Source organism: Vigna unguiculata, chromosome 8, assembly GCF_037176805.1.
Source record: "Vigna unguiculata cultivar grain cowpea cultivar isolate G323 ecotype 2 chromosome 8, ASM3717680v1, whole genome shotgun sequence".
Taxonomy (NCBI): domain Eukaryota; kingdom Viridiplantae; phylum Streptophyta; class Magnoliopsida; order Fabales; family Fabaceae; genus Vigna; species Vigna unguiculata.
In genome coordinates this window covers 37,969,300-37,991,738 of record NC_140799.1, presented here as the reverse complement: position 1 = coordinate 37,991,738, position 22,439 = coordinate 37,969,300, and the positions used below count along the sequence as shown (strand labels likewise).

At 28.8% G+C, this 22,439-nt stretch overlaps 3 protein-coding genes across 4 annotated transcripts; all 3 read left to right on the top strand.

Annotated features, from left to right (window-relative positions):
* The first annotated feature begins 2,200 nt into the window (after nucleotides 1-2,200).
* Nucleotides 2,201-4,467, top strand: LOC114195571 (uncharacterized). The gene is made up of 2 exons (XM_028086088.2): nucleotides 2,201-2,318; nucleotides 3,774-4,467. The coding sequence occupies exons 1-2, from the start codon at nucleotides 2,222-2,224 to the stop codon at nucleotides 4,331-4,333; spliced, it is 657 nt and encodes a 218-aa protein (XP_027941889.1). The 5' UTR covers nucleotides 2,201-2,221; the 3' UTR covers nucleotides 4,334-4,467.
* An 8,147-nt stretch (nucleotides 4,468-12,614) lies between these two features.
* On the top strand, nucleotides 12,615-13,773 carry LOC114195487 (uncharacterized). Its single transcript, XM_028085974.2, has 2 exons — nucleotides 12,615-12,860; nucleotides 13,108-13,773. The coding sequence occupies exons 1-2, from the start codon at nucleotides 12,758-12,760 to the stop codon at nucleotides 13,569-13,571; spliced, it is 567 nt and encodes a 188-aa protein (XP_027941775.1). The 5' UTR covers nucleotides 12,615-12,757; the 3' UTR covers nucleotides 13,572-13,773.
* Nucleotides 13,774-18,952: 5,179 nt separating this feature from the next.
* Nucleotides 18,953-21,836, top strand: LOC114193561 (uncharacterized). 2 transcript variants are annotated; one of them, XM_085665805.1, is made up of 3 exons: nucleotides 18,953-19,110; nucleotides 19,272-20,243; nucleotides 20,834-21,836. In XM_085665805.1, exons 1-3 carry the CDS (start codon nucleotides 18,996-18,998, stop codon nucleotides 21,580-21,582), a joined length of 1,836 nt encoding a protein of 611 aa, XP_085521931.1. In that variant the 5' UTR covers nucleotides 18,953-18,995; the 3' UTR covers nucleotides 21,583-21,836. The 2 variants fall into 2 exon arrangements, with proteins under 2 accessions (XP_085521931.1, XP_027939214.1); XM_028083413.1 differs by having other exon boundaries at nucleotides 19,272-20,248; nucleotides 20,791-21,836.
* Nucleotides 21,837-22,439: the final 603 nt, after the last annotated feature.

Genomic DNA, 22,439 nt, shown 5'->3' with positions numbered 1-22,439 from the left:
AATATAAATTTATTTTATATATTAACTTAATAACATTACACTATTATTATATACTAACATATTATTTATATTTAAAAATATATGCTAGTTATACTTAATGATAACTAAATTTGAAATATGTACGAGTTATTGTTTTTTTTTTACTATTGTCATAATAGTGGCTGGAAAAGAAATTAAACTTAAAAGATTAATAAAATTATCAATAATATGTTTTACAAAAAAAAACATTGTTAAATCATGTAAAAAATATTAATCCATAAAACTAGATTTTTGTAGTTCAGGAATTGATTATATATCTTTCACTAAAACTAATTTAATTTAAAAAATTGATAATTGGTAAAAAAAAAGTAAAATTTGTAAGCTAATTGTTTTAATTTCAAAAACGAATCACTTTAGATAAAACTAAAAGACTAAATGTTTCTGGAGATAATTGCCTTTATATAATAGCTACTGTGAAAATAATGTGCATCTGTGTTTTGATAATAAAAGATAATAAAATTAAATTTTTTTTTTTAATTTTATTATACATTTATTTATTTTGTGATAAAATAGTTAAATTAAAAAAAAAAGAGATAGAATCAAAATAAACACAATTAAGTTTAAATATTCAGTTACTTAAAAAATCAAATTGATAAAATAATTATTTTAATTTAATATATATATATATATATATATATATATTTAAAAAATAAAACTAAAAATAAATGTGCACACCAAAACCTAAATTATTAATATAGTATATGTATAAAAAAAGTAAAATTATGATTATAAAAATATATATAAATAATTTTTACCTTTTATTGTTAATGAGTTTTATTTTTTTTAAAGTAAATTATTTTGTAATTTGCTTCAGTTTTATTTTTTTAATAAAATTGTTTTATCATAAATAGTTATATTTATGCTATATTTTTTTATTATTATAAAAAAATAATTAAAACAATTTTTGTAACTTTATTATAAATATTATAAATAGGTTTTATTTATTTTTTTAATAAAATGGTTGAATTTAAAAAAATATTAAATTAAAATAAAAACAGTTAAATTTAAATAAACAGTCACTTAAAAAATTGATAAAATAATTATTTTAATTTAAAAAATCATTTATTTAGTAATAAAATGAAAAATAAATGTGAAGACCGAAATATTAATTCTTTATATATATATAATATAAATATAATATAATATAATTATCAAAATACATATAAATATATTTTATATTTTATTTGTAAATGATTTTTATTTATTTTATAAGTGAATTGTTTATTATAAATAGTTATTTTAGTTAAAAAATAATTAAGCTAAAAAAAAAATACTCAAGTTGAAAAACAATTAAATTTTGAAAGATAAAATGAGAAAGATAATTATTTTATAAAAGTGGTACTTGTTAAAGGATAAAACTGAAATACTAAATGTGTATATAAAAAAATAATTTGTTTATAATGGTATAATTTATAATTTATTATTATTACTATTATTATTTATTTTAAAATATGTTTTTCACTAATTAAGGTTTTGATTCCGTCAACGGATAATCATTCAACCTTCAACCGTTCCACTAAAGCATTAAAGGTTAAATAAAAGTAGTTAAAGGTTGGTGCAAGACGAATGAAGTTTTATAACAATTAAAATCATTACTTGTTGTGAGGATAAAATTTTAAATTTACATATTTGACTAAGCATAAATATATATGTAACTAGTTTAAATATTTAGAGTTTATGAAAAATATATTTAAATTCTTTATTGTTTATCATTAAAATTTAACTTTAGCAATTACCATGAATAAAAAAAAAACAAAAAAACCTCGGTGTGCATATAAATTATTAAAAAAAAATCATTTTTATTCAGAACAAAAAAATAAAAAATGTATCTAACTTTCTGAGTTATTTTCTCTTTCTGATATTCAAAAATGATATATTATGATAGCTAACTACAATAGGTGTCTACCTCTCCACACCTTTCTGTACAAAGAAAGTTGATACAAGTAATCACCTTCAATTGAAAATTAAGAAAACTGAGCTTAAGGTCAAGAACAATTAGGTTTTTAATTAACTCTGCAAATGGTTGAATTAATTTACTCTGCTGTGTCAATTTTAATTAATTGATTAATTAAGTAAAAAATAATAGAGAGGTCCTACTTCTCCTTCCTTCCCTCCTATATATAGAATGTGTATTTTCATTCATTTTCAAACATATCTCATTTTCAATAGTTTTCTACTGAACATGAATTTGAAGATGAAGACATCATTAACAATTCCAGCCATGGTTGCCATGTTTCTTTTCATTTCCTTAGAGGTGGCAGCAAGTGATTTGAAACAAGGTGAGTTATACTATTCTCATGTCATGAGTGTTTTAAAGCAAGTGAATATTAATAAATAAGTTAAATAATTAAAAAATATAATATTTTTCTTGTTAGATCTTTTTATTAGAGTATAATATGTAAGTGACATTAGGTTTTTCACATAGTACTTTAACAATAACTTTTTTCTTGAAAAAATAATGCTAATTTCTTTTATTTTTTTATATTTATTCTATTCCACAACAAATATACATCAGCATTACTTTCATTTTTTGAACAATGGAAATTTCGTGTTAACTGATAATATGATTCAACCTTTTCTTATAACTTTAAATTTTATGTTCACTTCATATATTTTTCTATATCTCTTCTTCTTCTTTTTTTCATTCTCTTGTCAATCATATTAATTATTTTCTCTCAGCCAACCTATGAATTTACTCCTTAACCATTTCTCAAATTGATCATTGAAATTGATAAAATGTCAAAATAATTCTTAAAGTGATATACTGCTAAATTTAGTCATTAAAATTATATAATATAATGACAAACTGATCATTTAAATCAATAAAATAACTAAATAATTCTAAAAAGTGCAAATTATCCATCAATTTAGTTCTTGGATTGAAAATAATAAATAATTTTTCTCTAATATTAAAATTTTAATTGCACTTAAATCTTTCTAATTCACTAACTAAACATACATATATATTTTAGAAACAAATAATTATAATTGAATTTTTTATTACCATACTTTCAAAAGATAAAGTAATTGGTAATCAATCATTTACGGAACATTATTTATTTCAGAATAAATTTGTGTATATAATCAGAAAGAAAATTGATTGATGATGAATAGTCAACAATTCATTAATTTCAAAAAACACACAATTTCTTTTACTGATTCCATTAACTTGTTCATTCTTTCCTTTTTGTCTCTTCACAAAAAAAAAATGACCCTTTTATATGAAAACTTCATGAGATGATCATATATATATATATATATATATATATATATATATATATATATATATATATATATATATATATATATATATATATATATATAATAAATATTATACTCCTTTTTATATTTATTATTTTACTTTTCAATTTTTTCTTTTTTATTAAAGATTTCATGTTAATTAGAGATATATGTGATCAATTTATAGGTAAGTGACCTCACCTAAGCAAATTTGTTTTGTAAAATTGAGTGAGGTTTAAAAATTACTTCTTAATATCATTTTAAAGTCATTTAAAGTCGATTCTAATGAAGTTTGTTATTTGTTAGGTCTATCATGTTATCCACTAGTGAACTACTTACAAATATCTAATCATACGTTTAAAATGTACATATCTAATCATATGGAGTTATATTAGACTTAAAGTTCACCCATGACTTCAAAAATCTAGAGCTAAAATATCATTTGTTTAGATTTGAATATATGGTTGACATATTTATTGTAAATGTGTTTACAGAGGAAGTTCTTAAAGCCACAAATAAAGTGAGTGGTGCCAAATTAGTCGGTGGTGGTGATAGTAGTAGCGGGTTACAAGGCTCTGGTAATGGCTTACCTAATCATGGTTTTCCTAATCGTGATTTATCTAGTCATGGTCTTCCTGGGTGGGACTTACCTAACCCTAGTTTTCCTAGTCGTGACTTACCTAATCCCAGCTTTCGTGGTCGTGGCTTCCCTGGTCGTGACATACCTCGTCCTAGCATTCTTGATCGTGACTTTCCTAGTCCTAACTTCCCTAGTCGTGGATTCACTGGTCGTAATATACCTCGTCCTAGCATTCCTGATCATGACTTTCCTAGTCCTAACTTCCCTGATCGTGACTTACCTAATGGCTTTCGTGATCGTGGCTTTCCTAATCTGGGCTTCCCTAACTCAGGCTTTTCTAGAGGTGGCTATTTCGGTGAAAACTTTCCTAATCAAGAATTTCCTTACCAAGGGTTCCCTAACCAAGGCTTTTTTGGCCAGGGCTTTCCTAGAGGCAGCTATTCCGGTGAGAACTTTCCTGGTCTGGGCGTTTAGGCCTAAGAATCTTAATGTTATGGAAATGATAAAGGTTGTTTACAACCCATAATTTAGATACTTAAAATAATGTAATTCTACCAACTTAATAAACACATATTCTATCAATAAATACATCTCTCTTTTTTAAGCAAGTTTGTGCCTTCTCTCACCTTTCTTACTACTAGAGATCTTTCACGAGTAGATTTAACATTGTTCAAATATTGTTGTTTCATGAAAATGGCACTCAAATAATCCCAGAACTTTGGGAATTAAATAAAAAGTTGCAGTTGGGCACGTGGTTCAATGATTTTTGGCCCATTGTATGACTTTTGTAGTGTCTTATAGGCAATTTCTTTTTGCACCTCCATAATTTTCTGTACTTCATAATTTATTTCCATGGCTTTTTAGATTGCACAATTCGAAAGATAAAAATGAATTTTAGATTATTCATTCACTATAAAAATATCTCTACTTAACAACCAAATTTTAGTGACTTAGATATAAATAAAAAATTATAATTAGTTTTCAAAAATTCGTAAAGAGAGAAGAATCAATTCATTTGGATAATTTTTTTTTTGAAAAAATGAGTTTAAGAAAACATTTACTTTATAAAAAAAAAAACTTCAAACTTTAACCATCCAAAGCATATTCTAGTCTAAATAAATAACATTGATATAATTGTCATGATAATTTAATTTCAAGTTTCAAAATCATAAATAAGGAAAAATTATATGTCTACAAGAAAAAAAATCACAAAATCACAAAATCAAAAATTCAAACATTAATATTATTTTAACATCTTCATTCAACAAGGATTAGAATTAAAAAGAAATATATTACTATTAAATGAAATTACGATATTGCTAAATGAAAATATTTATAATTATTTGTGTATTTATTATATTGTGATAAAAATACATCTTAGTATACTAGAGAAATGGTATAATGTGGTACTAAATTAATTAATGATACAAATCCATTTTGCCTAGATAAATTTATCATGCTCATAATAATATTAAATTAAGAAAATAAATAGCTAATTGATGTAAAATTTTATAACTTATAGAACAAAATAAAATTATAAAGTTCAGAATCATATATGTATTCTAAAATCAACTTCACCCATTTAATTTAATTTCTATCAAAAACCAAATTATATTGCATTTAATTTCCAATCAATATCTAGAACTATTCGCTTTTGATTTAAAAACTTTCCAATTTAACCATTTCATACCCATTCATCATCATTAATTTATAAGAATGGAATATAACTTATAACATTACACACTTATCAAAATCATCTCAACCTGTTACATAACAACATTTCCCATTCCATAACTTTGCACGATATTTAACCCTTTAAAAAACAAAGATAAAAAATCCTTCCAAAATTTGAAATTTAAACATAAAGTAAATTATAGTTCCCCTTTGTGAATTCTTAAAAGCTAAGGAAAATGAAGATTGGAGATGATGACAACACTACAAAAAATATGTGTTTACTGACCACCCATTTTGGTCGTTAAATGATAAAAATCGGTCACAAATCATTTAGCGACTGAAATAGAGACTAAACAAAACTAGTGGTAAAAATTCTAGTCGCAAACAATTTAACGAGTTAAAAATTTCGATAATATTATTTGATCATTTTCAAAATGAAATCTTAACAACCCATCATTCCAAAAAAAATTCTAAGAATAATTAGTTCTGATCACATTAATTCCACCGTACATGTGAGTTTCAAGAGGAAGAAAAAGGAAAAAGAAACTTATTCAAGATTTTAAGATTTTCAAATTTCAAAATAAGTGTTATTTCTGTGCTCTTGTTAGTTGATCAAGCAGATCTCAGTTGAGAAGGGTTTGAAAATTAACTGTGAGAAATGGGGAAAAGGAATAAAAGGAGAAAAGTGAAAGAAGACAAAAAATATATATTTTTACTTACTTTTAGTTACTATTGAAAACAAAAAGTGAGTTTTTCAAACTTCTAAAAGCACATCTTAGACAAGTTACTTTGGGTAAAGATAAAAGGATAAATATGAATAAAAGAAATAAGAATGAATAAAGGAGATGAGTGTAATTAATAAGAAATGGGAAAAAGGAATAAAATGAGAAAAGTAAAAGAAGACAAAGAAATAATATATTTACTTACTTTTAGTAAACAAAGAAAAATAAAAGTGAGTTTTTCAAACTTCTAAAAACACCTTTTAGACAAATTACTTTAACGATAAATATGAATAAAAGAAATGAGAATAAATAAAGAAGATGAATGTGGAAAGAGAAAAATTGTGTGAAAGAGAAGAGTATTATAAAAATGAAAATGGGTGTAAATGAAAAAAAGAATGAGGAGATGAAAGAGATTAACGTGGATGAAATAAAAAAAGAAGACTAACAGGACGTGAATGATATCAATATGGATGAAGGAAATTAATGTAAGGAAATGTATAGGAAGTAAGAGATAAAAATTGTAAGCAAAAATATTTTTCATCTTTAAATTGGAATCTTTCCCTTCTATAATTTTTATTTATTCTCACAAAAACATTCGGATTCATAACATATAAATTAACATTGACTAACTTAAATAAATATTAAATATCTATTATATTTGTATCAAGCGAATAGATAATAATTTAAGTAAATAATTAAAAAATGGAATTAATGTTTAGATAATACTAACTTAAATAAATATAAATAATAAAAATAAATAATGTCATCGTTAATTGTAAGTCTTATTTCTTTTCAGCTCTTATGTGTTTGGGCCTGGCCTTTTCGCAGGCCCAAGGCCAGCCCATGGAAAGGACCCCCAACACCCTGCCCAACTCTCACACTCTCACTTTTCACCTTTTCAGAAAAAAATCAATTTCTCTTCCATCTCTCTGCTGGGACTTGAGAGCTCTGCTAGGGCACAATGGACTTTCTCCTTGAGCTAGCTAGGACCCTTTCGTTTCCAAATAAGTAACTCTTAGGGTCTCCTGGTCTTTCCCTCTTATTCTTCACTGTTTGGATACATGGGTTGGAGTAGGGTTTAACCTTATATCATGTGTTGTCCCGGTTTTCGTGTTGCAGCTTGCTACGGTAGTTCCTGAAGCTGTGGTCCTCCTTAGTTGTGGGCTTATTGCTTTTAGCGTCCAAAAAGGTAAGGGAAGCTAGGGTTTATGTTTTCTTTGAAGTATTCTGTGTATTTCTGGATTGCTCTTGTGTCTTTGGTGCTTGAACCTTGTTGTTGGATGTATGAAAATGGTTGTTGTGTGTGTGTGTGTTTGATTGAATGAGAAGATGCATGTGCTGGCAGGTGAGAAACCTGCTAATCTCGCCCAAGCGAGTAACCCTCACCTAAGCGAGAGTGGTAGGGACTCACCCCTGGATTTCATCTCGAGTGGTCGCCTAGGTGACTGACATTGTTTTTTGCGAGGCACAGTCTCGCCTAAGCGAGATGCTGTCGCCTGAGCGAGAATTCGATGAAATTCTTGCAGTGGCCACTGTTGAAATCTCGCATAGGTGAGAAGGGGTCGCCTAAGCGAAAGGAACCCTTTCGCCTGGGCGAGGACCTTTAGCTTGGGCGAGAATTCGTGACAGGGGTTGTTGTGTTGGTTGATGTGACTCCATGCTTGTGTTAATTATTTTCTTTGCTCATAATATGTGGCCATGCTCAGTATGTATGCTTGAATGGGACTGGAATGAAAGTGTTGTTATGTAATAAGCTATGATTTCATTGGATTGAACATTGGTATGCATGTGATAAGCATGAAATGAGAAACATGATATATTTGTTGGTGGAATTGCATGAGAATTGGGTGATGGATAGGCATGAGAAATGTGTTGGTGAGGGAGTTTCATGGGAAACTCCTAGTAGGTATATATATGTACATGCCTAGTGTATACCTTGATATAGGAGATGTCTAGATAAAGGAAGGTATCCTGAACTCTAATAAGCATTCACGCTCACATAGAGCATAATGGTTTATGTGGTGAGAGTGGTAGGTCCTAGTCTTGGGACAATTTGGGCCCAAGACAATAGAGGATTAACCATGTGTGTGGTTGGGTGATAACCCATTGCGTCTAGACTCTGCAGAGTTTAGAAACCAGCACAGGCGCATACTTCCTTTAGAATCCTATATTAAGTGTATGATCCGGATATCGAGTCGTAGTAACTGCATTTGATTGTTCTCACATGATCTGAGTGTTTTCTAGTTAAATGTTAATAACTTTCCTTGCCTTGTACATGCTCTATAATTTGTTAAAGAATATTTTCACACTAGCTTACCCTTTTATCTTCGTGTTGTGCTTGTTTTGTTTTCTCTTTTGCGATGATCACCCTGTTGGTGGGAGCAGATGGGAAACACGTTGAAGGTGGACCTGATGGTAACAGTGGTGCGGTGTAGAGGGCCCTATCACCTCTGGCTCTTGGGAGCAGTTTTTATGCCATCAGTGCCTTTTGTCATTCCTATTTCTAAAAGTCTTGCTTTTGTGTAACTGCTGAACCCCTGGTGTATGTTTTGTTAGAGGCATGTATGATAGATTTTCCTTAAGTACTTCTTGGATTACTGTAATGGTAAATCTTTATGTGTACTGTTTCATCTGATAACTCTTTTATTCCATTAATTATGTGATGCTTTATTTAGTAGATTATTCTATTTAAATGGGATGTTACATTAATATTTAATTTTAAAATTTTATTTCACTTAGCGTCATATAATTGACACTTAAAAAAGAAAGTTAAAATTAGTTAACATCAACTTAAATTTGATTAACCTGACTCTATTAATACATAAGATTAAGTTAGCTCTATTAACTTGTGAAGTTCACAATAAACTGATACTAATATAAATACTTTATTTTTCAAAATATTAATCATACTCAATTATTATAGTAAACTTGAGTTTAATTGATGTAATTTACATAACATAAAATTAAAAGTAATTTTTCACTTTTTAACTTGTAAAAAAATTAACCGTTTGCATGATCAACTATATCGGTTCTAATAATGTTGTATTTTGGTTGATTTTATTATTTAAAAGCTAATTTTATATTTTGTTACAGTATCCTTACCGATCTTTCTCTTCCTCTCTATCTTTTTATTATCTATCTATATTTATGATATTTATAAAGTATAAATATGTGTATTAAGTACCATACGAATCCGATATGTCGATACGTTTATTTTAAAAATAATAAGATACAAAACATAATATATTTATATTGAAAAATATACAATAATTTTCAAAAATATTTGTGTAAATTCAAATTAAAACCATATGTATTAAAGTTGTGAACATAAAAAATTTATAAATTATTATCATCATAAAAGTATCATTGTTTATAGACTAAATTTTTCATTGATAAGTAATAAAATATCTTCAATATCAGACACGGACACGGATACGTGTCGGATATAAATATGTGAACCAAATTAAAATATTAGTACAAATCTACATCTATCTATGTGTCTACCTATTTATCTATTTAAAAAATAATTCATTATTAAAATAAACATTAACAGTAAAATATAATTAATTTAAATAATATATAATGAAAAAATTCTTTCATATTTATATTTATATTTAAGACTTAAATACCTTTTTGGTTCTCATTTTGACAGAATGTTTAAAATGGTCCTCATTTTGACAGAATGTTTAAAATGGTCATCATTTTGTACCAAATGTTTAAAATGGTCCTCATTTCCGCAATTCGTGTTTTATTTGGTCCTTTTCTGTAACGTCGTTTAAATCATTAAAGGAGCATTGTACAGGTGGCACGGTTTATATTAGGGTGTGTTACGTGTTCGTTAATGATTTAAACGGCGTTACAAAAAAGGACCAAATAATAAACGAATTGCGAGAATGGGGACCATTTTAAACATTCTGTAAAAATGATAGACTATTTTAAACATTCTGTCAAAATGATAATCATCCACAACAAACACTACGAAAATTAGAACCAAAAAGATATTTAAGCCTATATTTAATTATATTTTAAAGTTACAATAAAGAAAACCTGGTACTTGTATTCACTTTAAGTTAATTAACAAATAAGACTTGTTATATTACTGTATGTTTGGATTTATAATTAGTAAAAGAGTAAATTTAATTTTTATAAATTTGTATAACGGTCTTCAAAAAGTATATACTAAAGTATATATTTCCTTTCAATAAAGACTTGAAGACCAAATAAAAAGCATAATTTACACGACAATCAAAGCAAGCAATTAGGGGTTATTATTATACTATTAGAATATCAATTACTGTATATGGCCATCTTTGATTAAAAAAAACTTCAGATTTATTGGCAGCTTTCATGAATGTCAAATGGTTATTAGGAATTATATATTTCAAGAATAAGTGAAATGTTCAGACTAAATAGATGATAAATGTATTTAATTATTTTTTAAAAAGTTATTATCATTTCGTGTGAAATAATCTTTTCTTTCTCCTTTATATATATATATATATATATATATATATATATATATATATATATATATATATATATATATATATATATTATAGAATTTTAATATAAAAAGTAATATTATAAACCGGTAAAAGACACTCAGATTTATAACCGGAACAATTAATTAGATATGCATAGGTGCACTTATTTTTTTTATTGATATTATTTACTCCAATTATACACTACAAAAAATCTCTATGATAATAAATTTTAATTACAAAAAATACGTAATTATTAAAATGATAAATTTAAATATCAATTATAAAATTAAAAATTATTGGTTGTTAATAATCATTATTACGAATAAAAAAAATAAAAATTTTGTAAAATTTATTATTATTCATCTCTGATATAACAATGTGTCACATAGGGGACTCACATGTAAATAACAAAAAAATTTACAAAATAAATTTAAATTTTATTAAAGAAAATTAAAAAAATTACATATTGACACTAGGGATAACAACATGTTGCATTATAGTGCCTACTTGCAATCCGATCCGTACAAAAAATCGTCCATTACCTACTTGTTTACCCGCTTAATAAATATCTGCAGATTTTTTTAAAATCCACACCTACCTATGGATACCCGCATACTCATAAATATTTAAAAATATATATATATATATATATATATATATATATATTTCATAATCTTCTTAAATAAAATTATAAAAATAATATAAAATATAAATTAAATTAAATTTTAATTTTAACTAAATTTAACCTAATAAAATATAATTTTAATTATAATTGTAATTAAATTTAACTTAATAAAATATAAATTAAATTTTAATTTTAATTTTTTACGAGTTACGGGTACCTGTGAATATGAAGAATATGATACCCGCACCCGATCCGTTTATAAGCAGGTATTAAAATATCATCTACCTGCTACCCGCGGATAATAAATACCCGTGAGTACTAACTATCTATTGCAAATCTTTTCTGCAGATATCCACATACGTGAGTATTTTTACCATCCTTAATTGACACGTTATATGTTGTGAGTAATTTTAAAAAAAAACATCTAATTAAAACTCGTTTTAAAAAATTGGGATGTAATTACAACAAACAGTTAAATGAATATATTTTTTCAACCAAATTAGAAACTAAGTAAGTAATTAAACCTAAATAAACTAAAAATGTGCCAATTCTCGTATTAATATTTGGATTATGATATTTTGAAAAAAAAAATTGATAAATTTTGGTAAAATTTTCTTTTCAAAGTACACCAAATATTTCTTTTTTCTCTTCAAATCATTTCAAATATTTCTTTCATTCAATAAAATACTGCCACATGGACATTATAAAAAAATTATCAAAACAAAACTATCAAAAAATAATTTCCTTAATATTTTGTCTAAAGTGCACCAAATAAGTAAAAAAAGAAAACCCGTAATTCATACCCGACAAATGACCCAGTCTAATATCCTTACCCCCGATAGAAGCCGATTAATATATATATATATATATATATATATATATATATATATATATATATATATATATATATATATTTATTTATTTATTTATTTATTTATTTTTATTTTTCTCTTTTTCATTTTTCTATTTTCAAAATTTATTGTTACGAATTGAAAGACCAGTTAGAATTTTGAAATTTTATGAAAAATAAATTGCAATGACTCCGATATAAATTTTAAAACTGCATATATAATTTGACCCATTAGATTAAATTATGGAAAGGTGATATTACGGTATAAAGTAGCATGGGGTGGCTACTTATAGTTTTGATAAATAGCACACACACGTAGCCACTCACAATAATTGCTATACTTCCGTGTCACACAACAGCCATAACTTCTAAGCACATAAGCATTGAAAATGGAGCAAGATATTGAGCTGGAAATGAACAGGAAGTCGGCTACAAAATTATGAAATTTTCTACGTTTTACGGCGCCAATTAAGAGCCTGCCAACTTCTTCCTCATCCTCTCTTATAATACACACTCATTTTCTCATCCTTAATCAACACAAACATGGCTTCCAAGACCAACATAGCATTACCTATCCTAGCTCTGCTGCCCATGCTCGTTTTTATTTCCCCAAAGGTGGCGATGGCCGCTAGGGATTTCGAAGAGGGTGAGTTATATATATCATTTTTCGAAATTCGTTTTGAGAATAATTCAAGAATGAGTCAAAATCTTATATCGAATAGAATAAATAAAGTTACACTACAAAAATAAACATCCATAACACTATTATTTTAAAATTTTTGAATTAAAATATTGTCAGATATTTTATATACGTAAAACTAATATCGTATATCCATACCACCAATTTTTGTGTGTTATACATGGTTAGTTGACTTCGGAGTTAATGCTTGCAGGGAAGTTTGTTAAAGAGAGTAATGAAGCGGGTGATGATCTTAAAATTCCAGACATACGTAATATAGGTTTTGGTGGCACTACAGGCACTGTTGGCAGCATCCCAGGCCTTGATATTTTGGGTTTCATCCCAGGTATTATCGGTAGCATCCCAGGCTTCAACGGCGGTGTCATCCCAGGCTTCAACGGCGGTGTCATCCCAGGCATCGGCGGCGGTGGCATACCAGCCATCGGCGGCGGTGGCATCCCAGCCATCGGTGGCGGTGGCATCCCAGCCATCGGTGGCGGTGGCATCCCATGGCTCAGCGGCGGTGGCATCCCAGGCATTGGTGGCATCCGAGGCATCGGCGGTGGCATCTACGGTGGTGGGTATCCTGGTCAAAGAGGATATAGAGGAGGGTTGCGTTGTCCTTATGGCTGTTGTGCTTGGGCTGGTGGATATTGCACAAGTTGCTGCACAATCTAAGGATTTCTTCACTCACAAAAATAAGATAAGATAGTGTAGTTCTATGTTTTTTGTTTTTTGTTTTTCTTTAATCAGCCAAATAAATTTTATATAATGTGCAGTTCTACGTACTTCATATTCCATGAGAGGCATGATGGAGAAGAAGGAGGCTTGTGTTTACCTCTAACCTTTCTTTTCATATATGGATATTTCTTTTCATGTAGTTTGGGACTTTATTACTTCTGTTTGTCTTTTTTCTATAATTATGATGTCATTATAAACATAGGTAATTCATATAATTATATTCTGTTAATCATAGAACATTGCAAGCCAAAGCTTAATTGAACAAGTTGATTATTGTTGATTGAATAAGTTCATAATCTATCAAACCTTTTAATCTTTGTATATGGATGCTCAGGAAAAAAAGAAGTAAGCACCAATGTGTGACCTGTAATATATATCTAGTACGTATCTTTTTCAATACTAAAATATAAAATAAAATTTATGAGTACCTTTAAAAATTAAAATTATTATGGATGCAGATAAATGAGACCTTGTGGTGTATGGAAATATTAAAAAAAAATATAAAAAAATTCAAAAACAAAATTCAAAAAATATTAAAAAAATTCAAAAAAATCAGAAATTGATACATAGTATTGACTTTAACACCGTCTGGTCAAAGTTAACGGTGAGGACCAAATTGAGTCATTTTTAAGAAAATGAGGACCAAATTAAGACAACAAAAAACGTGAGGACCAAAATGAAATTTCATGACAAATAGAGTGACCAAAAGGGTAATTTAACCATAATTATTTTATCACCATTATCAAGTTCAAATTTTTTAAAAAAGTTATAATTTTATAAAACTGATGTTTGGAAATTTAAGTTGAATGAGTGGCTTATAATTTCTTTAATTTAGCTTCTCGTTTTTTTATTACTTTAATTAATTAATTAAGTTTTTAATTTTAATTTTTTTTGTCATGTGTCATTATGTGTCGTTGTGTCACGTGTCAAGCCTATTTGGTGACACTTGTCAAAAAATTTTCTCAATCTAAATTTGGTTCTTATATTTATTATTTTGAATCTATTTCAGTTCCAAATTTTTTTAGAATATTTCAATTTCATCCCTTCAAATTAAGACTAAATTTAACTTTTATATAAATATTATAATTATATTTTTATTAATATTTATATTTTTATTAAATATTTTAACAATATTAAGTTTATTTAAATTTATATTTTATATTAAATTTTAATTAGATTTTGTTTTAAAATTTTAAACATATTTAATTTAACTTGTTATAAAATTATTTTAAAATTTTACATTGGAATTTATAAAATTGTTATTTTTAAGCCAAATCTAACATTTATATTGAAATTATTGATATATAATATTATACAAATATTTGAAATACAAATTTATTGATTTATATATTTAAAATTTTAAAATAAAATTTAAGGTAAAATATAAATTTAAATAAACTTAATATTGTTAAAATTATGTAATAGAAATATCACTTCTAATAATAATATCATTATAACATTTATATAAAAGATAGATTTAGTCTCAATTTAGAGAAAATGAAATTAAAAATTTTAAAAAAAAATTGAGATTAGAATGGAATCAAAATAACAATCAATAACTTAACATGTATCATCTCATACTACTTGACACATAGCACAATACTAAAGGTGACACATGACAAAAAAATTAAAAAGATTAAAATAATAAGAAAATGATGAGTTAACATATGACACATAGTTAATGCTATTATATGGAATGAACATAACTATTATACATTTTTTATAGATATGGATCTAATTAAGGCTAATAAAAATTTGAAAACTATTTAATATTTTAATAAAAAAATTGAGGAAAAAAATATTTTAACCTTTTCTTTATCATATTGAGGTAGGGGAATAAATAATGTCAGGTATTTATAGTGTGTCACCGTCTATGTGATTAAGAGAATTTATTTTGTTAGTCATTTTGTTATTTGCGATGAATTCGTGAAAAAATACATGAGTTTTATTTTTTTTGGTTAAATATGTTTTTGGTCTCTTAATTTTCAGTGAATTTTGGAATTAGTTCATTTTGAAACTTTGGACCAATTTAGTCCTTCATCTTTTGAAATACGTGAATTTAGTCCTTTTAATCAAATTTTGTTAAGTTTATTTGACATTTCAAGCACGTTTCATAATAGTATTTGACTTAACATTAAAACAAAAATGTGTCAAAAAGTATAAACAACTCAAATACAATCCTGAAATGTGTATAAAATATCAAATAAACCTAAAAAAATTTAATTAAAAGTACTAAATCCACGTATTTCGAAAGATGAAGGACTAAATTGGTACAAAGTTTCAAAATGGACTAATTCCAAAATTTACTGAAAGTTAAGGGACCAAAAACATATTTAACCCTATTTTTTTTACTTGTAAGTATTCATATATTTTCGTGAATATATATATATATATATATATATATGAAATTTTTAAAAATAAATATTTCAAATATAAATTTAGATAAAAATTAATTTTTAAAAACAATTCAAATTAAATTATTCAATAAAATATTAAAAAAAATTTAATTTATTTTTTTATAAAATAAATTTAAATAAGTTTTGTCAAAATATAAATTTCAAAAAAATAATTTTATAAAATTATCTCAATTTTAAATTTAAGTAAAAAATAGATGTTAAGTCAACTTTTTAACAATTATTCATAACTTTTTAAAAATTATTTTATGATTAATATTTTTTAATTAATAATTTTATTTTGAATACTTATACTTTAGAAAAACATTTAAATAAATTTATTAATAATTAATAGTGAGTAGTTAGTATCCGTATGTCATGCCTATATATATATCCGCTAAAAATATTGATGTATTACCGGTTTTACCTACTGTATATATTTTTTCTTTAATTTCTAATATTGCTTAATAAATTGGCATTTGTTTTCAGCTCCAACACGTTCATTTGACCTTGTTTATAGATCCAACAATTTTTTATGCAAAATTTCTTTTAGGATAACTGAAGTAGTTTTGATAAAAGAAGACTTAATCATTCTTTAATAATTTTTTAATCTAAAACATTTTATTCTTGTTTTAATTTTTGAAAAAGAAAACACAGGGTACATTTCTTAACCCTAATGAAGATCACCATTGGTTCTATACATAGAAAATCAACTTCAGGCTACACAACTACCGTTTTATTATCATGAATCTAATTCACACACATAATCAACGTAAACAATGAATGCTACATCCCAAAATTAAGAAGAACGTTGAGTATGGTATCAGAAATGCGAATTTGCAGTACTTTGGAGAAACCTGAATTTATTATATAGGCTGAATTGGCAAGTTGAAAATTCATTGCTACTATAAACAAAAAAAAGAAAACAACCTTTGCAATTATGAAAGGATTACAAAATACAGAGGTTTCGGGATTTGGAAGGATAAAGTCAGAAGCTTGGTGGAGAGATACTGCATAAATTACGTTGCTAAAATACATTGCATCAACATGAGTGGACTTGCAATTAGTGAATTAGATTCTAAATTAAACGCTAATATTAATAAAAAATATTGTTCTTTTTTTATTTTTTTCTATAATAAATATTTAAAACACATTTAATTATATAAATATTTTCTAAGATTTTAATTAATTAATTAATATTTTAATTGAATAAATTATAATAATTATTGTTATATTTACATGTTAAATTATTCTATTATAACTTATAATTAAAATTTAATTTGTAAGTGTTAATAATTTAAATTATAAAATATTATATATTTATAAAAATATAATATATAAAATGTAAGCATTTTAATTATTTTAATTTTAATTTTTAATTAAAATAAAAAATTACAAACAAAACGAGTCACGAGAAAATTAATTCGTCTTTTGTTAGTAAATTTGATGGATTAAGTGAGTCAGACTGTAAAGGATTGAAGGGTTGAAAATTCTAACCCGGCTCGTTCATTTTTGGCAGATTAGAGACTAGTCTGTGAGTCATAGTTTATTTTGCAACCCTAAGTGTAAAAGGAGTTTTTGCATATGAGAAACCGCGATAAAGAATAGAAGAACTGAGATAAAATTAAAAGGTTTAAATATATTATTGGTTCAAATTTTCGTAAACTTTGTTCACTTTGGTTTTCATTTTGTTGAAATATTCAAAAAGGTCATAATTTTTTGTAAATTATGGTCAATTTAGTCATTTTTAGAGATGTTATTTAAATTATTAACTGAAGGTGAACAACGGCAATCACATGTTACCTTGTATTTTTTTCTTTCAATTTTTTGAATTTTTTAATTTTAAAAAAGTTGTCCATGTGTAACATTATGACACATAATATTAAAATAAAAGAAATTACGAAATGACACATGACCGTCATTATTCATCTTTTATTTGTTAACCATTTAAACGACGTCTAAAAAATTGACCCAATTAATCACAGTTTACAAAAATTAGAACTTTTTTAATATATAAAAAAAAATAGGATTAAAATGAACAAAATTTACAAAAATTGTATCAATATGTATTTAAGCCAAAAATAAAAGATGCAATAATTTATTCCAAAACTCAACCGCTACATCCCCAAAATAAGAACGTTGAGTATGGTATCAGAAATGCGAATTTGCTGTACTTTGGAGAGACCTGAATTTATTATATATGCTGAATTGGCAAGTTGAAAATTCATTGCAACTAAACAAAAGAAAGAAAACAACCTTTCAAGTACTGCAAATTTGAAAGGATTGCAAAATACACAGGTTTCGGGATTTGAAGGATCAAGTCAGAAGCTTGGTGGAGGGATATACTGCATAAATTAGGTTGCTAAAATATATTAGATCAACATGAGTGCACTTGCAATTGGTGATAGAGAATCAGTCACACCATAAATTTAAATTATTATAATAACAAATCTTATTCAGAAGTATAGTAAAAGTGTTTACATAAGCACCCACATATAAAATTTGGTAGATATTTGTTTTAAATCATCCGAAATTAAACCCACTCAACAACTGTTTTAATAATACAATAATATATATTAGCACTATGAGTTAAAAAGTAAAATAAATTTAATTAAAATACTAATATTTTAGAATTGTTATGTATAACCATGTTAACTTTCCGTGTTAACCTCTGATGCTTGTAACGATGGTGATGGCAGCAAGTTGCAGCAGATATGCACTCGTTCCACATTTTACTATTTCATTACAGAATTACGTTCATACAAGCATCAAAAAAATGAATGCTACTTCAGAAAATTATGAAGAAAGAACGTTGAGTAGGAGAAAACTGAATTTATTATATTTAGACTAAATTGGCAAGATGAATGCTCAACACCAACTATCTCCCTCCTTCCTACTACCATATATACGGCCACTTCCTCACTAATTTTCAATTCAAAATCTCATCACAAACATTTATTTCTGAAAAATGGTTTCTGAGGAAACCTTACTCATCCTAGGCCTCTTGGCCATGGCTTCTCTCATACCCTCTCATGCGACTGCTAGGATCCTTGCTCAGGCTCCTTCCATGTCCTCTACAAAGGGTCAGTTTTACATGCATTTATGCTTTCAATAACTTTACTGAACTCATGATAAAACTCGTGGCTTGTTCCTCAATCATAGTTACTGCTTTCATTAGAAATATATATGTGTGATTGTGACATTTGCTCATGTTCTTCCATGTGTTTGTAACTGAATGCTATAGAGAAAAACGACATCAATGATATCAAACATGGAGGAAATCCAAGCATAGGAAGCGCTTTTGGGGTCTGTTCAACACTAAATTGCTTCAACTCGAGTCTTTCTCAGGATGGACAAGGTGATAATGGGGGCGGCCATCAAGGAGATCATTCTCAGGGTGGACCCGGTGATAATGGAGGCGACCATGGAAATGATCAATCAGGTAGAGGATCTGGTGATTATGGAGATAACCATGGAGGTGATAGGTCTGGCAATGGATCTGGCGATAATGGAGACAATCATGGAGGTGATAGACATGATGGTGGATCTGGTGATAATGGAGGCAATCATGGAGGTGATAGACATGGTGGTGGATCCGGTGATTATGGAGGCGACCATGGGGGTGATAGACCTGGCGGTGGATTCGGTGATTATGGAGGCAATCATGGAGGTGATAGACCTGGCGGTGGATCCAGTGATTATGGAGGCAATCATGGAGGTGATAATGGAGGAAACCATGGAGGTGAATCAAGTGGAGGATCAAGTGATCATGGAGGAAACCATGGAGGTGAATCAGGCGGAGGATCGGGTGATTATGGAGGCAACCATGGAGGTAATAGAACTAGCGGTGGACACAGTGATTATGGAGGTGACCATGGAAGTGATAAACCAGGAAGAGGAGCCAATGATTATGGAGGTGACCATGAAGGTAATAGACCTGGCGGTGGGCATGGTGATTATGGAGGCAACCATGGAGGTGGTAAACCAAGCAGAGGACACGATGATTATGGAGGAAACCATGGAGGCAATAAACCTAACGGTGGACACGGTTATTACGGAGGGGACCATGGAGATGATAAACCAGGCGAAAGATCCGGTGATTATGGAGGCAACCATGGAGGTGAAAAACCAGGCGAAGGATCGGGTGATTATGGAAACAACCATGGAGATGATAGACCTAGCAATGGATCTGGTGATAATGGAGGCAATCATGGAAGTGATTGTTAGGTTTTTACAGAGGGGGTTTCACTGGGGAGAACAACACCAATGAGAGTGGTGTCAATATCTTATGTGGTTAGGCTCAAGTCTCATTGGTGTTTGTTCTCCCTAGTGAAACCCCCTCCTTGTAAAACCTAACAAGTGGTATCAGAGCCGATGGTTAAAATCGGTTCAGACGAGTGCATGTCCCTGTATCGAAAGTCTTCCTGGCAAAGAGTTCCAGGTAAGCGTGTCCCGTTAAGATGAACGGCGGTACGAGAAGGGGTACTCGTGGTTGGGAATGCTTCCGCTGGAGGGGGAGTGTACCAATGTGGTTGAAGGGACTCACCCTTGAGGGGGAGATTGTTAGGAATCCAAGTGTGATTCTAAGTCCCACATTGGCTAGAAATGAGAGAGTAGAGCACTATATAAGAATAAAGACCCATAAACCCATTGCCTTAAGGTTTTGGGTTGAGAGTGGTGTCAATGTCTTATCTGGTTAGGCTCAGATCTCATTGGTGTTGTTCTCCCCAGTGAAACCCCCTCTGTAAAAACCTAACAGTGATAGACATGATGGTGGATCCGGTGATTATGGAGGCAACCATGGAGGTGATAGACCTGACGGTGGACACGGTGATTATGGAGGCAACCATGGAAATGATAAACCACACAAAGGACACGGTGATTCTGGAGGTGACCATGAAGGAAATAGACCTAGCGGTGGACGTGGTGATTATGGAGGCCACCATGGAGGCGATAAACAAAGCAGAGGACACAATGATTATGGAGGCAACCATGGAGGCGATAAACCTGGCGGTGGACAAGGTGATTATGGAGGGGACCATGGAGGTGATAAACCAAGTGGAGGATCCAGTGATTATGGAGGCAACCATGGAGGTAATAAACATGGGGGAAGACCCGGTGACTATGGGGGCAACCATAAAGGTGATAAACCAAGCGGAGGATCCAGTGATTATGGAGGCAACCATGGAGGTGATAAACCAGGTGGAGGACCCGGTGATTATGGAGGCAACCATGGAAGTGATAAACCTGGTGAAGGACCCGGTGGCTATGGAGGTGACCATGGAGGTGATAAACCTGGTGGACCTGGTGATTATGGACGCGACCATGGAGGTGATAGAGCTGGAGGTGGACCCGGTGACTATGGAGGCAATCATGGAGGTGATAAACCAGGCGGAGGATCCAATGATTATGGAGGTGACCACGGAGGTGATAAACCTGGTGGTGGACCCGGTGATTATGGAGGCAACCATGGAGGTGATAAACCCGGTGGAGGTGAATCAAGAAATGGCAGACCAGGTAACTGTGGAGGCGGACTTGGAGGTGGTGATTGTTGAAGCAGTCTTATCGCTGGTTACAGTGGTGAAGCTCATAGAGATTATGATGACAAATCGAGTGGTAAATAAAATGGAAACCCTCGTGGACTTGGTGTTAAGACCTATCCGAGAAACCATAATAAAATAATGTGTGAGCAAGTTATGTTAACTCCCAGAGAGTATGTTGTTATCCCTATATGAACACAAAGTAGTGGAATGATATCCACCTCATAGAACATATATCATTTAACCTAAATAATATTGTTTCTTATATACTCTCACTTATTTAAAGGAAACAAAAATGACATGCACATCAAGAAAGAGGACATAGAATTGGAAATACTATGCATCCCAACACTATAAGAAAATCTTTGATTAATTACCAATTTTAATGACAAAAAATAATTAATCACTATAGTAACTAGGGATGTCAAAAATATCCATATCCGTTGGTATCCGCGGATAAAACCCGCAACGGGTAGAAAATGGGTATTAAAAATAGATACCTGCTACCTGTGGGTATGGGTATTTTTGATACCCGCATGTTAATGGGGCGGGTACGGGTATCACAGTATCCGTACCCGTGGATACCCGTACCCGCTAAACTTTAATTCACAAAAATACCCTTATATATATATATATATATATATATATATATATATATATATATATATATATATATATATATATATATATATATATATATATATTAGTAAAAAACATTTTGTCCTAATTTTTTATAAGTTGTACATCTTGTCTTCTGTCTTCATTATTAGTATTAGTACGTTATCTTCTTCCAAGTACATTCCTTTACATTTGACATTCTTCTCTTTCCCTTATTTGAAATTGGACATATACATCAAACCCTATATAGACAG